This window comes from Fukomys damarensis, unplaced genomic scaffold (assembly GCF_012274545.1).
Source record: "Fukomys damarensis isolate Sample0158 unplaced genomic scaffold, DMR_v1.0_HiC HiC_scaffold_29, whole genome shotgun sequence".
Taxonomy (NCBI): domain Eukaryota; kingdom Metazoa; phylum Chordata; class Mammalia; order Rodentia; family Bathyergidae; genus Fukomys; species Fukomys damarensis.
The window spans coordinates 2,287,912-2,303,880 of NW_022900941.1; the positions used below are offsets into that span (position 1 = coordinate 2,287,912).

The 15,969-nt window shown below is 44.4% G+C and overlaps 1 protein-coding gene and 1 long non-coding RNA gene across 4 annotated transcripts in view; one reads left to right on the plus strand and one right to left on the minus strand.

Annotated features, from left to right (window-relative positions):
* Ammecr1l (AMMECR1 like) overlaps positions 1 to 10,003 on the plus strand; it is a 25,783-nt gene extending 15,780 nt beyond the window's left edge. For 2 of the 3 annotated variants that reach the window (XM_010637640.3, XM_033757142.1), the window contains exons 3-7: positions 1,737 to 1,847; positions 2,172 to 2,286; positions 2,856 to 2,946; positions 4,670 to 4,766; positions 6,575 to 10,003. In XM_010637640.3, the coding sequence (XP_010635942.1) occupies positions 1,737 to 1,847; positions 2,172 to 2,286; positions 2,856 to 2,946; positions 4,670 to 4,766; positions 6,575 to 6,686 (526 nt within the window). In that variant the 3' untranslated portion in view covers positions 6,687 to 10,003. Of the gene's footprint in view, positions 1 to 1,736; positions 1,848 to 2,171; positions 2,287 to 2,855; positions 2,947 to 4,669; positions 4,767 to 5,817; positions 5,872 to 6,574 lie in introns of all 3 variants that reach the window. The other variant, XM_010637642.3, reaches the window with a different exon arrangement.
* Positions 3,159 to 15,969, minus strand: part of LOC104871634 — a 34,033-nt gene continuing 21,222 nt past the window's right edge. Inside the window, exons 3-4 of the long non-coding RNA XR_004514707.1 lie at positions 3,516 to 3,623; positions 3,159 to 3,215 (exon numbers count right to left, since the gene is read on the minus strand). This is a non-coding gene — a long non-coding RNA (uncharacterized LOC104871634). The remainder of the gene's footprint in view (positions 3,216 to 3,515; positions 3,624 to 15,969) is intronic.

Here is a 15,969-nt window from a genome sequence, read left to right on the forward strand (position 1 = left end):
AAAAAAAAAAAAAAAAAAAAAAAAAAAAAAAAAGTAGAAGGTAATTTAATTTATCTCTGTGTGAGCGTCTGAGGAAAGGAAAGTGGAGAAAATGTGCTGATGTTTTAGGGAAGTGTTGCCATGTGGTAACATGATCAGAAAACTCCCAATGGAGCAGTCGAGAATTCCAAGACAGATCAGAATCCCACCATTCTGTACAGGAGAGGATTTTAATTTATAGGAACAAGTGTAGTCTCAGTGTGAGTGACTAGGGTTTAGGCCAATGATGATGAACCTATGGTACTCGTGCTGCAGGGGGCGGTATCATTGAAAACCCTAAAAGGTGCCATCTCTGGTTTAAGCTCGTGTGTTCAGGACTTTGTATTTTCATCCTGTGGGTAGGAGAAGTCTTTCAAGGTTTTGGGGTACAGTAGCTTTGGCTGATACTGTGCAGGTACTCTTTTGTTTTGTTTTGTATGATACTGGTAATTGAACACAGGGCCTTCACACTGAGCTACATCCCCAGCCTTTTTTTTCTCTCTCTTTTTTTTTATTATGGACAGAATCTCACTAAGTTGCCTAAAGTTGGTCTTCAACTTGCAGTCCCCTTGCATCAGCATACTCAGCTAGACTGCAGGTGCTTTATTGGAAGGAAATGTGGGTAGGTAAGAGATTTGCCTGCAACCTTTGCAACAGTGATGAAAAAAGTAGATAACTTTGAACATTTCAGTTGCGTGTAACCAGTGATTCCCTCAAGCTCAGTGGCCATGTGTGGTGGTGCAGGCCTGTAATCTCAGCACTTGGGAGGCTGAGGCAGGAGGATTGCCCTGAGTTTGAGGCCATCCTGAACTACATAGTGAGACCACCTATGTAAAAAGCCAAAGAAAAAGAGAAGGTAAGAGCTAAGGTTAGAGGTGTAGAGGGATCTCAGAAAGATGAGATAACCCCATAACTTTCTAAAAATTCTGTCACTGTCAGTCTGATGTAGCTTAATAAAGCATGTCTTTGGCCTAGGAATAGAAGTGGCAACTTCTGCTAATAAAAAGCTTTCTTTACTTTTTTTTTTTTTTTTTTTTTTTTTTTTTTGACTGGCGTTCTTTTCTTTTTGTTTGCTTTTCACACACTGTGTAACCCACGCTGGTCTCAAACTCACTATCCTCCTGCCTCAGCCTCCCCAAGTGCTGGGATTACAGGCACGCACCACCCCGCCCAGCTAAAAAGCTTTCTTGAAGGCCAGGGATTTAGCTCAGTGGAAAGTCCTGAGTTTGATCCCCAGTACTGGGGTAGGGGGGCTTTTCTGAAATGGCATTATTCTTCTTTTCTGAAAATTTTGTGAGCAGGAAATATTTGTAGTTGCCAGGAGCAGTTGTAATTGTAGGAACAATGTGAGCTTGTAGGAATGCTCCCAGTAGGTGTGGAAATATTCAGGCAAAGTGTGTTGCCTTGAAAGATGGAGCTAGTCAGTCTAGCTCCTTGTGAAAATAAAGGAGAGTAGATTTGGAAGAAAATGTTGACCCCCTGGCCAAGGAAGGGAAGAACAGCCCATGAATGTGGTACCACAGGCATGGAAGTTGTCAGTGTGGAGCCTTGGAAATTGCACCAAGGCCCTTTTTAGCTACAGCTGAAACTGTAGCAACTTCTACAGTTCTTCAGGTAGCTGGCAGTTCAAACCATCTTTTTGGGCAATAACAAATGAAGAAGAACATTATCCATTATTAATTTGGAGCTGGAGAATGTTTTGTGTTTTCCTTTTTTAGTCCTCTCTTTGTGACGTGGAAGACAGGGCGGGACAAGCGGCTTCGTGGCTGCATTGGGACCTTCTCAGCCATGAATCTTCATTCAGGACTCAGGGAATACACGTTAACCAGGTAATGACCCTTGATGTTAAGAACTGTATGTACCTGAACTGGCTAGACGTGGAATACCTGCCTGACCTCATTTCTTCTAAGTGGTACAGTCAGAGCATTCCCTTTGTGATAATGAGGAAATGTGAGCACTTAGTCTGGTGAGTCACTTATCAGTGCTCATCCGGACAGTTAATAGAATCACTGTTGGTGTCATGTGGTGTTGGTGGTTGACAGATGCTTTTTTGTGTATCTCAGGATTCAGAGCTACACAGGCTCTCTCTGTGGCATGGGATGTTGGCTCCTGACGCTGGAGCAGCCTCATTTATGTTTTCTGTCCCCCTCCAGTGCACTTAAGGACAGCCGATTTCCCCCCCTGACCAGAGAGGAGCTGCCTAAACTTTTCTGCTCTGTCTCCCTCCTTACTAATTTTGAGGATGCCAGTGATTACCTGGACTGGGAGGTGAGAGCAGCTGCATTTGGACTCTGCGTCTCGTTGCGTTTGGGTTCGGGTTAGTACATGGCAATGTGTCTCCTCACTGAGAGAGGGCCTGAGGTGTGGGAACTGGGTATCATTGTGGGCAAGACAGGTGACAGAAGGTACTGGCCTATTAGGAGGAGGTTTGTTCCCCAGTTCTATATCTAATAAGAAATAATGAAATGACGCAAAATATTACAGATCCCTCTTGGCAAGCCCTAAAGGACAAGTTTTATTAGGAATCAGATAACAAGAATCATGTACTCTGATAAAAACTTTGTGATAGTTGTATATTTATTTATGAAATAGGTTAAAGGTTAAATAGTCAAAATTATTGAGTAAGCTACTTAAACATCTATTTCTACAACCTTAATATTCTCAGGAAGCTAACTACATATACTCAACCTTTGCCCTTTATCTCTGAAAGTCATGGAAAGGAAGAAGTTCTGCTCTTCTCAGACATGGGTCAAGCTGGTCAGGGATGATTTGTATGTTGGTGGCTGCAGTTCTGCTAGAATAAGTTAATGCCATTTATTTGTTGTGTCTTTCTGTAGGTAGGAGTCCATGGGATTCGAATTGAATTTATCAATGAAAAAGGCGTCAAACGCACAGCCACGTATTTACCTGAGGTTGCTAAGGAACAAGGTGAGTTGGACATTTAGAGAAAGTACCGTTCATAGCCATGCCATTTGCCATTTAAAGGGCTCAGAAGTAAAATATGTCATCTTTCAGCTGAGCTACTACTAAAAATGCTTTTCCCCCCTTAGGACTTTTTTTTAAAGACAGGGTCTCATGTAGTAAATGTACAGCAGTCCTCATTCCTCAGCTTCCTGGGTAAGGGATTAGAAGCACCATATCCAGCATTAATACTAAATGATGACAGCACCAGGACAACTCTCAAGAAGACCCAGGAGCTGGAAAAAAAGAAAGAAAAAATACTTCCTTTGCTTTCCCATTTGTAATAGCTTTCTTTCTTGCCCCCTTATGCTACAGCAAAATTCCAACCATCATTGTAGAGTTCGTTATAAAGAGAAGTTGCTTTTATCGGTGGGTATTGAACTTCTGATCATGAATCATTAAATGTATTGCACTTGGCAAAGGTCAAAACGTACTCCCCCGTGTTTAAATGTGTTTAATGAGTTCGTATATTGGGGACGTTAGAGAGAGGAAGTGGGTCAGACAGCTTTTCTCTAAAAGAATATCCAGAAGAATACCTTTAAATGTTTCTTGTGTTTCTGTGATATGTAGCCCAGTTTTCTTTCTTTCTGTAATTAGTCTGTTCTTGAAAATAGTATGTGAAACAATATTGATTGGATGTGAACCTGGAAAGAGAAAAATACCTCATTAAGTCTGTTAATGAACGAATTTCGTGGAAAGTGATGGCCTTGTTAGTTTCCATGGTGGTTGTGATTCAACTGTGTTAAAAGTATTGAGGATTTGTCATAAAAAAGAAGCTTTGCCAGACATGGTGGCACATACCAGTAGTCTCAATATTCTAGGAGGGTGAAGCAGTAAGACCACAGGTTTAAGTCTCCTATGGGCAATTTAGCAAGGCCTTGTCTCAAAAAAATAAAAAGGAGCCGGGTGTGGTGGTGCACGCCTATAATTCAGCACTGAGGCAGAAAGATCACTGTGAGCTCGAGACCAGCCTGGGCTACATAGTGAGTTCCAAGTCAGTCTCAATTACATAGTGAGACCCCGTCTGAAAAAGAGAAAAATAAATAAATAAATAATAAAAGGTGTAGAAATGTAGCTCAGTTCCCAGGATAGCAAAAAGTGGGGTGTGGGAGCAGGATTGAACAGTAGGTGTGTGAACATTTCCATCCTTCCTAAGGGAACATTTTCCTTCCTGCTGTCAGTTCTGTGTCATAGAAAACAATTCATAGAGATCATCAAACAAAAGAGGCCACTTAAAAGCGTCTAAGTGACAGAATTTGAATCTCCCTCTTTCCTAGCTGGGCACATTTGTGTGTGCTTGTAGTCCTGGCTAGTAATCCTGGCTACTTGGAGGCTGAGACTGGCAGAATAAGTAAGCAAACAAGCAAACAGTCAATGTCTCTTTTCATAGAGCAGCCCCTGGGTATCAGCTCAAGCAATAAGCTGGTCTAACTGGGGACCGTGTTTGCCCTTTGCTAATTACACACTGGGTAATTCCTTATAGGAAAGACGTGGGAGCAGGGAGCCCCGGGACACTGGTACATGCTGGTCTGTCCTCTCTCGTTTCTCTGAGTTTCCACTGGGCCGTCAGTGAGGCATAATGGGGCTCCAGGTGTGTGAGTTGGCACCTGGGCCTTCCTTTGTCCCCGCAGACTCAGCCGTTTCTTGAGTCCCGTCTGTGCTGACCTAGTGTGGCTTCTCTTCTTCTCAGACTGGGATCAGATCCAGACAATAGACTCCTTACTCAGGAAAGGTGGCTTTAAGGCTCCAATTACCAGTGAATTCAGAAAAACGATCAAACTCACCAGGTAAGTCGCTATCTTGTTTTCCTTGTTATTTTCATTTAGTGGGGGTTGGATAGAGAATACTTTTGATGGGAAGGGGAAGGAAAAAGTTTTCTCAGCTAATGTCCCTAAGCCAAAGAAATATAGGTAAGGTTTAAGTTCTGAGGAAGCAGCATGAACAAAGCCAGACTTCCCCAGCATCCTGTGCCTTTCCACAGCTAGGTTGATAGTGGGGTTGGAGCAGGGTTTGGGTCTGCTGAGAGTCAATCAAGGCTGTCTTGCCAGCTCCATGTGTTTGGGAGACTGGGGGCTGAAGTCCGAAGAAGGCTCCCAGTATCAAATTCCAGGGCCAGTAAGGCATTACTTCCTGACTACACGTTTAGTCAGGTGCAGGAGAGTTAGAGGTGCTTCTTACAGAAAGTTAAAAGGATATGCCTCCCCTCTTTGGATACCATGTTTCTTTGGGGAGACTGTCTTAGAATGCACACAGGCTTGGGGGTCTGAATCCCAGCTCCCTGACTAGCTGTGTTACCTGATCTAGTTATTTCACCTCGCTGAGCCTGTTTCCTGTCTGTAAGCTGTGAGTGATAATTCCTTAGGGTTGTTGTAGATTGTGATAAGGTAGTGTGTGGAAAATTTCTATTCCAGGGCCAGGCAACATTGTAGGTGATCAGTAAATGTTAGTTCTCTTCCTGTCCCTACTGAAGGTGGAAGCACTGAGATGTTTAGCTTCTGTGTGGGCCTCTGTTGGGCCCCTCATCTGTAAAATGCTGAATAATCTAATAATAGCCTTACAGGTCTGTTTGGAAGACAACCCAGTGTTTTTGAAACGCTTTGGATTCCAAAAATTGAGGGGCTGGGGGGTGTAGCTCAGTGGTAGAGCGCATGCTTAGCATGCACAAGGCCCTGGGTTCAATCCCCAGCACCAAAAAAAAAAAAAAAAAAAAAAAAAAAAAAAAAAAAAAAAAAAAAAAAAAAAAAAAAAAAAAAAACCACTCTTCAAATACAAAGCATTATTATTATTACTATTATTATTACAATTTATTTGAACAGCCATTTCCCTGTCAAAATTCAGGAATAATCACCTTGCAGTGGAGGAGTGATTACAGTGGGAAAGAGATGGCTCTGGGTAAGGATTGTCACACCCAGCTCCTGTGGTCTGTAGTAGGCTCCATAGGTTTGTAACACCCCATGCTTCGCATCCTGACTCATGGCTCTTTCCAGAGCAAAGCCAAAGTGCTATGAATTCTGTTCTGATGACCCTGTGATATGGCATATTCATCTGGGGATTGAGACCTGTCCTATATAACCCAAAGATCCTTTGACCTGCTTCATCAGAATTTGACCCAGAATTAGGTATCTGTGCCCCTTTTAGTTATGATAACTTGTTCATTGCTCTTCTGCAAATTGAAGTTGCATTTCCGTCAAATTTACCTCATTTTAACCTGAAAGTGGATGTGCAGTTTACACTGGGTTTTGGTGGAGCCATCTTCTAATCTGCCACCCATGTAATTTGACCTTGAAAGTTTCATCCAGACCCCAGTAGCAGATTGCTTATAAGCAGCCTGATGATAAGCATATGTAGCGTTTAAAGGTGGGATGTGCTGAGTACATTCTCAGGGGTGAACTGTGATTGTGCTTTTTCATCTTGTTCATTTGTAATAACAACATTGTTTTCTTGTGCCGTCTTTCATTTTCTGTAAGTAAGATTGCTCTTGGTCTTCCATTTTATTCTTTCAAAATGTGGAATAAGCTTTTGGTTTTCTCTGCTGAGTGACTTCACAACATGAAGTGTTTGGGTTCCTAATACCCTTGCCTGTTTCCTTATACAGGTACCGAAGTGAGAAGGTGACAATCAGTTATGCAGAGTATATTGCTTCTCGACAGCACTGTTTCCAGAATGGCACTCTTCATGCCCCGCCCCTCTACAATCATTACTCCTGACACAAGGCTGCATGACCAGTCCCACCCCCCCGTGGCCACCAATGGCTATGACATCATTGGAGCAGATGCCTCCTCTTCCTGGTCCAGTTACTTCTATTACTGCACCATTTTATGATGCTAGCTTCCGTTGCCAAGTCTGCCTCCCACTGACTGAGAGGGTGTGGGGTTACACTGAATGAAACAGAACTTGAGGGGCCCAAGCCTTATCTCAGCCTTTCCTCAGTATGGGGTTCCATTGGATTGGGGCTTCTCCATGACTAGTGAGAATCGCTGTGTGGGTGCTGAAGACCCTGGTCTGGTGATTTGCCACGTGTGTTGGCCACACACTGGAATTAGAGTTGATGATCCATGGAGGTTTTCCCCACACACACTCAGCCTCCCGGATCAAATAGGTGTTCCCCTGGCAGTCTGGGCAACGGAGACCAACAAGAAACATTTTTAGGTTGTTTTAAATCCCTTTTTTTAAACTTCCAGTTTATTGCATACCAAGAGTTGATCACAATCTCCGTGCTTCGTAAGTGGACGCCATGTTAGGGCTGAGGGTGGGCACCATGAGTTCTTTGAGGCTCTTGGCCAGAGACCCACATCAAGACCGGAAGCCCTTCAGATGGCGTTGCAGATCTCATTGCTCAATAAGCCACGAAGGTTTAACATTCTCACCCCACTCTCAGTTGGATCGTCTGGCACTCTTCCTGCATCAAGTCTCCTTGTATGACACGGAGCTCTGTAGTGTGGCCTGCTGAGGAATGGAGTGGAGATGCCCATGGGAGGTCCTGTTGTCATCGCTGTGTGCGGTGTGAAAGGAGAGACCTCTTCCTCACCACCTGGCTACCTCACTCCTACTGGTAGCAGTGCCTATATAGCTGGGTCTGGGTTCTCAGAAGCACAGGTGTGCACACGGGGCGTCTGGGTTGGGCTCGTTGTCATTGAGAATCCAGGGTCTCTTAAGCTGGTTTTCTTTTCAGGCAAACATCGTGAGGGACCGTTCAGCGTGCAAGTTCATTTTTTTCCGTTTGCCTGAAGTAGGAAGACTGTTGACGTTTCTGTCCCTTTATAAGACTCTAGAGCAAAGCTGTGTAATGAAACAAGGTGAATCTTATCTTGCCTACTGTGCTGGGAGTTTTAACCCCACCATGGCATATTTCCAAATTGTTCATTTTTTTTCTGGATTTAAACTTTCGTGTGACCTTTCCCTTCTCGTTTGCTGATTTCCAAATAGCTATCAGTTTTTCTCTCTTGCCTCTTCACTCATGTGGTGGCAAAGATCATAGAACTCTAGGGGATTTGGCAGAGGCTTTGAAAGCACTCTCACAGGCACTACTAGAGTGACTCACAGGAAGAGGTGGTGAGGATCCTGAGGACAACACACTGGTTTTCCACAATATGCTTAGAGAACTCGAAGTGGATCAGGTGTCAACCCAGTGAACATGTATATTGATTTAATTTATTTTTTAGTTTATGTATTGATGATGTGGCTTTCCAAAATGGGCATATGTTCAAATTTAAAGATCTTTTGAGCTTTCTTCTTCCAGGAAGTGAGGAGGTGGAGTGGGACACAATCTAAAAAGACGTTGCCCTCTAGTTTCTGGGAAGGAATCAGTCAGGGGAAGGACCTGGGGTACATGGGAAGACTTGTGTGACATCGGGGTGCCAGGCTGTGTCTCCCTTATTGCTGAACTGGGTTGCCATGGCCTGCCATGGTCCCCTTGCAGTGCAGATGAAGGTGAAGAGGTTGTCTCATGATGTCCTGCTGCTGAGGATAATGTCCTGTTACGGATGTGACAACAGATACTCTTAGGTGCCATGGATTGATGTCCGGGTGGTCAGCTCTGGACTAAGCCACCCACCTCTAATTTGTACAACAGTATTGATACATAGGGCTACACTCATTACTGTTTAAGTGTTCTATGTTGGAAGTTGTGTTTGATTTATAAAGATTTAAAAAAGCAAAAAAAATGGTGCTAAATTTTCACCCCTGAGCACGCTCAGTGAGACTGGTCATGCAAGCATTTACAGTGCCATGTTTCTCGAGCCTATTTTTCTTGTAGAAATGTTGCCCTATTTGTCTTCCCCAATGTATAGTATGTATTTTATTTTATTTTATTGAGGGTGGGGTAGCGTACCTGCCATTTGAGAAAATAAATAAAAAAATAAAACCCCCAAAATGGGGGGGGAAATCAGTGCACAAGAATAGGGCTGGTGAAGCCCAGCATCACACTGAAGTAGGCTCAGTGGTTTTGGACTGAAGAAGCCTTATATTATACTCCCTGCACATTCCCTCGTGCTCCCAGCAAGTCCGGCAGTGGAGACGCATGAGCTCCTCTTGCTTTGTCAAGGGGGTTCAGAAGTCAGCCAAGGGAAACTACACAGGCCCTGTCAAAGAGTCCATCCTGACCAGGGCATAGTCAGGAAGCAGTCTGGAAGTATGTGGTCATGGTGGCCTCGTGGAAACATGGGGCAGGTGGCTCAGGAAAAATACCGAGTCTGGGTCATCTATGTGGCAGCTTTGCATAGGGGGGGTGACTGACAGCTCTGAGCTGGAGCAGATCTGCCTTCCACTTGCTTGACCAAAGCAGTAATAAGGGTGGCCGGTACATGTGAACAAGCGGGAGGTAGAGAGACGGTGCTTCCTGCCCATTGTTTCCTCTGTCTTTGGGGGCCACTGAATAGTAGGTAACCACTGTTAGAAGGAACCAGCCCAACTTCCTGGCTTGGTTCGGAGTTTGTTTCATCCCTAGCTGTGAGTGCCTTTTGGTCTGGAAAGTTGGCTTGTCTCATTAATACCCACAGCTAGGACATTTTTCCTGTAATTATGAATTGTCCTTGTTTTACTTCAACTAAAAGAGAGTGTCTTTGATCACTAGAGTTTGTCAGTGTTGGATTGTTTCCACTGTGAGGTTCTTAAACTTTTTTCTTCATAATATTGAAACAATTCATGTTAGATACCCTTTCCACATGAAAGGTTTGTAGTTAAGATGTTATATTTTACGGTTTATAATAAAAACCATCTATACAAAAGAAGTTCTGCGTGTTAATTTTAATATTTTGCACAAGATCTGTTTTCCATGATATGTTAACATCTGCAATTACACTAACTGTTGATGTTTTTTTCTATCGAGATTTCTGGAGCCTGGGCATCTATTTGTTTTTTATTATTTTTGTTCTTATTTCCCTGAAGCAAGAGACTGTATGGCCTTCAGTGCAAAGATTTCAGACCACTTCTTTGTATTACACTTGGTTGCCTCTTGGCTATATAACTTCTGAGTGCAAATCATTGATTGAACTCTTTAATGAAGTATTGTAGAGAATAAATCATAATGGGTAAATATTGTTTGTCTGCTTTTTTCTGTTTTTCTTGTAATCATGTGACTTGAAGTATAAGGAATAGCAGTTATGGTCATTAATTTTTGGAGAAAGCCAAAGTTTTGGAGGTAGTAAGTCAGCCTGCGTATTTTTTATTGTGCTCATGATCCTTTATATTAAACTGATAAGAACAAATACTACTTAGCCAAAGGCCTGAGAAGTGATCATGATTCTTTATAAATGGGCTCTTTGTTGTTTTGGTGGCAATACCATTTTTTTTTTTTTAAGAGCTAAATTTCCTGAGCTGTCACTCATAAACAAACTTTCCAGAAAGGTTCATTGTTTTCATTACATTTACAGATTAAACTGGCCTTGTCAGAAAAAGCTAAACAAAAATTTTTTTTTTTTTGTTCAGTACAAGGGACTGAACTTGGGACCTTGTATTTGCAAGGCAGGCAGCAAAACCCGGCCCAAAGCTAAGAACTCTTCAAGGAAAAACCCAAGATAATCTTTGGTGATACTGATTCAAGAGAAACCTGGGACATAGCATAGTGCAAAGTTTACTGTTTTGGGACCACCTAAAAATAACGCACCAGAGTTTGAAGAAAATGGCAAAACTCAAAACAGCCTGGGAGGTGTATCTGTCAGGATTAGATAATTTTAAGCAGCTAGCTAAACCTTTTTTTCTTAGCTGGTTAAACATTTATTGAATGCTACTGTGTGTGAAGAATTCAGTGGTGGCACACGTGGGAGACTGAAGTAAGGAGGATCACCAGAAATTTGAGGCCACCCTGGGCTACAAAGTGAGTTTAAGGCCAGCCTGAATTATGGTGAGTCCCTGACTAAAAACAAAAAAGAATTCAGGTGTGTGGCGGAGGGCTGGGGTCCCAAAGGCCTTGTGTGTGTTTGGCAAGCACTACCCTCAGTCTGAGGTTACATTCCTTTCTATTGTAGTGCCTATGATTTCCCAACATTGACATGGGGGAGAGTCAGGGATGGTAAAAATAACATCTGCCATTTTACCTCTCCTTGTTATTGAAAGCAGATTCTCACAATGTAGTCTAGGCTAGTATTGAACTCAACTATGTAGCCCAAGCTGTCCTTGAAGTTGAAGTGACCCACCTGCCTCGGCCTTCAAAGTCCTGGCACTACAGGTGTTTGTCACCATGCCCATTATTTTTATTTATTTTTGAGACAGGGTCTCACTATGTAGTTGAGACTGCCCTGGAACTCGCTATGTAGCCCAGGCTGGTCTTGAACTCACAGTGATCCTTCTGCTTCGGCCTCCCAAGTGCTGGGATTCCAGGCATACGCCACCACGCCCGGCTCCATGCCCTTTAAAGTCTGAAATGTGAAGCCATCTGGCCAGTCACTGGAGCTGATTCTCGCAGGAGTGGAGGTAGGGAGGTGCTCTTAAAGACTCCAGAGCCGGGCGTGCTGTGGTGGCGAGATGGCTGCAGTTGTCTGAGACTTGGCCCAGCCCCGTGGAGATGCAGCACCGTGGGACACACTCCGGCCTGTGTGAGGTGGGAGTGAGGAGGGCTTCTCAGAGGCAGGAGGAGCACTCAGAAAGTCCTGCTGCCACAGGCCAGGGACACACGTCAGGCCCAGGGTTCTATATCTAGTACCACAAAACAGAACTCCAGAATTATCAGGACAGTGTCGTTTAGAGGTTTTCCGATCTCGATGTCAAAGGGTTCTTTGTGAAATCACACAAAACTCCCAGACACAGACTCCACCCCTTTGCACCCTACAAACTTTTTTTTGTTTTGTTTTTTTGGTACGGGGAATTGAACTCAGGTCTTATGCGCAGGCGCCGGAACCACTGAGCTAAATCCCCAGCCCCCTACAAACTCTTAATAACCAAAGGGTAAGGGTTGCATGTAAGTGACACAGTCTGGTTTTTTTTCCCCCCACTCTGGTTATTTCTTTGGCTTCCTTTGTAACATTTGCCAGATTTCCAGCAACAAGTGCCAAATATTTTTCAGAAATTTGTGAGAGAATACCTTAAACCAGTGGTGATGAACCTACGGCATGTGTGCTGCGGTGAGCTGTTTCTATCACTGAAAGCTCTGAAAGGTTCACCATTACTGCCTTAAACTGGAAAAATCTGTGTATCATCTAAGTCCTACGTGGATAACTGGGAAATACATCTTTCTGTTTTACAGGCAGAAGCCATCTCTGTCTAGGTAGAAACTGAGTGGTTCAGCCTGCGAGGATTCTTTGAGAAGCCAGGTGTGGTGGCACCCTCCTGTAATCCCGGCGTACGAGGCTGAGGAGGAAGGATTGTTGTTAAGTTTGGGGCCAGTGTGAACCACGTAAACCCTGTCTCAAAAAATGATCCTTCTGCTTCGGCCTCCCAAGTGCTGGGATTCCAGGCATACGCCACCACGCCCGGCTCCATGCCCTTTAAAGTCTGAAATGTGAAGCCATCTGGCCAGTCACTGGAGCTGATTCTCGCAGGAGTGGAGGTAGGGAGGTGCTCTTAAAGACTCCAGAGCCGGGCGTGCTGTGGTGGCGAGATGGCTGCAGTTGTCTGAGACTTGGCCCAGCCCCGTGGAGATGCAGCACCGTGGGACACACTCCGGCCTGTGTGAGGTGGGAGTGAGGAGGGCTTCTCAGAGGCAGGAGGAGCACTCAGAAAGTCCTGCTGCCACAGGCCAGGGACACACGTCAGGCCCAGGGTTCTATATCTAGTACCACAAAACAGAACTCCAGAATTATCAGGACAGTGTCGTTTAGAGGTTTTCCGATCTCGATGTCAAAGGGTTCTTTGTGAAATCACACAAAACTCCCAGACACAGACTCCACCCCTTTGCACCCTACAAACTTTTTTTTGTTTTGTTTTTTTGGTACGGGGAATTGAACTCAGGTCTTATGCGCAGGCGCCGGAACCACTGAGCTAAATCCCCAGCCCCCTACAAACTCTTAATAACCAAAGGGTAAGGGTTGCATGTAAGTGACACAGTCTGGTTTTTTTTCCCCCCACTCTGGTTATTTCTTTGGCTTCCTTTGTAACATTTGCCAGATTTCCAGCAACAAGTGCCAAATATTTTTCAGAAATTTGTGAGAGAATACCTTAAACCAGTGGTGATGAACCTACGGCATGTGTGCTGCGGTGAGCTGTTTCTATCACTGAAAGCTCTGAAAGGTTCACCATTACTGCCTTAAACTGGAAAAATCTGTGTATCATCTAAGTCCTACGTGGATAACTGGGAAATACATCTTTCTGTTTTACAGGCAGAAGCCATCTCTGTCTAGGTAGAAACTGAGTGGTTCAGCCTGCGAGGATTCTTTGAGAAGCCAGGTGTGGTGGCACCCTCCTGTAATCCCGGCGTACGAGGCTGAGGAGGAAGGATTGTTGTTAAGTTTGGGGCCAGTGTGAACCACGTAAACCCTGTCTCAAAAAAAAAAAAAAAAAAAAAATCCATGTAACAGGCTTGATTGCCAGCTGATAGGCTTTGAAAAGATGATTGTATCATGAGGATTCTAATTTCAGTGGATTAATTCACTGATGGATCCATAACTTCATGGCGTTATTGGTCAGTAATGGAAACCTAGAAGGCGGGACCTAGTTGAAGCGGGAGGTGCGACCTTGGGACTGAATCTTGTTCCCTAGCCCCTTCTTCTTTGGCTCGCTCTCTGCTTCCTGGCTGCCCTTAGGTAAGCAGTTTTCTTTTACTTTTTGTTTCTGAGACAGGGTCTTGCTATATAGTTCAGGTTGGTCTTGGATTCACAACAGTCCTCCTGCCTCCCCTTCCCAAGTGCTGGAACTGCAGGTGTGCACCACCATACCCAGCTAGTTTTGTTGTTTGAGATGCTGGAGTTCAAATCCAGGGCATCATGGATACGAGGCAAGTGCTGTACCTCAGCTGCAACCACAGCCAGTCCACAGCATTTTCATCGAGAAAGTTGTTATAAATGCTATGTCCAAGGTCCTGGGTTAAAAATGATGAACGAGGTATAGTCTATACCCAAAAGGAGTTCACAGCAGCAGCTGATACAAGAACTGGCAAATGATATGAGGGAAATACCAAGAAAGATAAGGTGCTATGATTTGGATCTGGTCTAAGTGTATTTCCCAAAGGTTCACATGGGAGCTTTAAGCGGTGAGGCCTAGGGAGATGTCATATTAGTCTGCTTTCTGTCGCAGGGACAAAATACCTGATGATGATAACTTACAAGGGGAGAGGTTTGGGCTGGGGATTTGGCTCAGTGGTTCTAGCACCTGCCTTGCAAGCACAAAGACCCAAATTCTATCCCCTGTACCAAAAAAAAAAAAAAAAAAAAGGAGAGGTTTATCTTGGCTCATGGTTTCAGAGGTTTCAGTCAGTGGTTGGCCAGCTCCATTGCTGTTATGCCCATGGGGAGACAGAAAATGGCGGAAAGCAATGGCCTGGCAGAGGAAAACAAGATCCTGTCTCCAAAAAAAGAGGGGAAAAGAAAAATACTGTGGACAAACCAACCTGTGAAACATTATTCTAAGCTAATAAAGCTTATTATTCTAATAAGCTTTATTGTTACTTTTCTTTCTTCTCTCTGTACCTTTTGACTCTTCTGAAGTGTTGGGTAGCAAACTAGTCCTTGGGCCAGCACAGTACAAGGTCCAGAGAATGGTGCCTGCTATGGAAAGGCCCGTGGGACCAATACAGGAAGGACGAATTCCACACTGAATTCCAGGCCCACTTTTATTTATTATCTATTCATTTAGGTTTTTTTGAGATTAGGGTCTCACTTTATAGGCTGGCCTTAAAACCCCAGCTCCAGGCCACTTCTGTCCCCCAGCCACAGTGTAACCATGGACTAGTCCCCAGGACATCCCTCAGGAAATCACTTGAAACAGTAACAGGCTCTGCCAGTACTTTATAATCTGTAATTTAACCCAGTAAATTCCTCTAGGAATGCAGACAGTGAACAAGCAGTTTGTATTTACAGGTTGGGGATGTACCTCAGCAGCAGAGTAGTAACTGGTTACACAAGGCCCTGGGTTCTATCTTCAGCACAACCCCCTCCACCAAAAAAAAGTCTGGCATGGTGAGGCAGGCCTATAATCCCAACATACAGGAGGCTGAGGCAGGATTGGAAGTACCAGGACAGCCTGAGCTACATAGTGAGTTCAAGACTAGCCTGAACTACATAGGGAGACCCTGCCTCAAAAAAACAAAAGAAAGAATAAGACTTACTAGCCAGGCATGGTGGTGCACGCCTGTAATCCCAGCACTCGGGAGGCTGAAGCAGGAGGATTGCTGCGAGTTCGAGACCAGCCAGGGCTACACAGTAAGTTCCAGAGCAGCCTGAACTACAAAGTGAGACCCTGTCTCAAAAACCCCCCAAAAGCCGGGCATGGTAGCGCATGCCTATAATCCCAGCACTCGGGAGGCTGAGGCAGGAGGATCACTGTGAGTTCAAGGCCAGCCTGGGCTACATAGTGAGTTGTAGGTGAGTCTCAACTACATAGTGAGACCCTGTCTCAAAAAAAAAAAAAAAAAACAAAAACCCTGTTCTTGTCTAATATATGAAGGTTTTTTTGGTTCCGGGGATCGTAATGTATCAATTTTTAAAATTAAATTAGCAGAGTTTACATTATTACTAAGTACTGTGGGCTAAGGTGCCAAGCAGTAGGCTTTCTTTTCTTACTTGTTAAATCTTTTTTCTCAAGTTGAAAACAGTTATTATTTTTCATTTGCTTCATTTTCTACTTAGCCTCCAAATAGTCCACACTCGTAATAAAAGCCTCTCCTTGTTTACTCCTGCCACCTACCCAGCTCTCCATCAAGGCCACTTCTGGGTTCACTGGGCGCGCTCCTCACATCACCATATCCCGCCCTCTTCCTAGAAGGGCCTCGGGACCAGGCCGAGACGTCTCACTTGTTTTCTCCGGGGTCGGCGAGGGCACAAAGCCTCAGCTACTCGGAACCCCTCCCTCCGGGCGCGGGGGCGGAGTCCAGCCTTGGCCCCTCCTGCCAGTTCCACAGCGGCC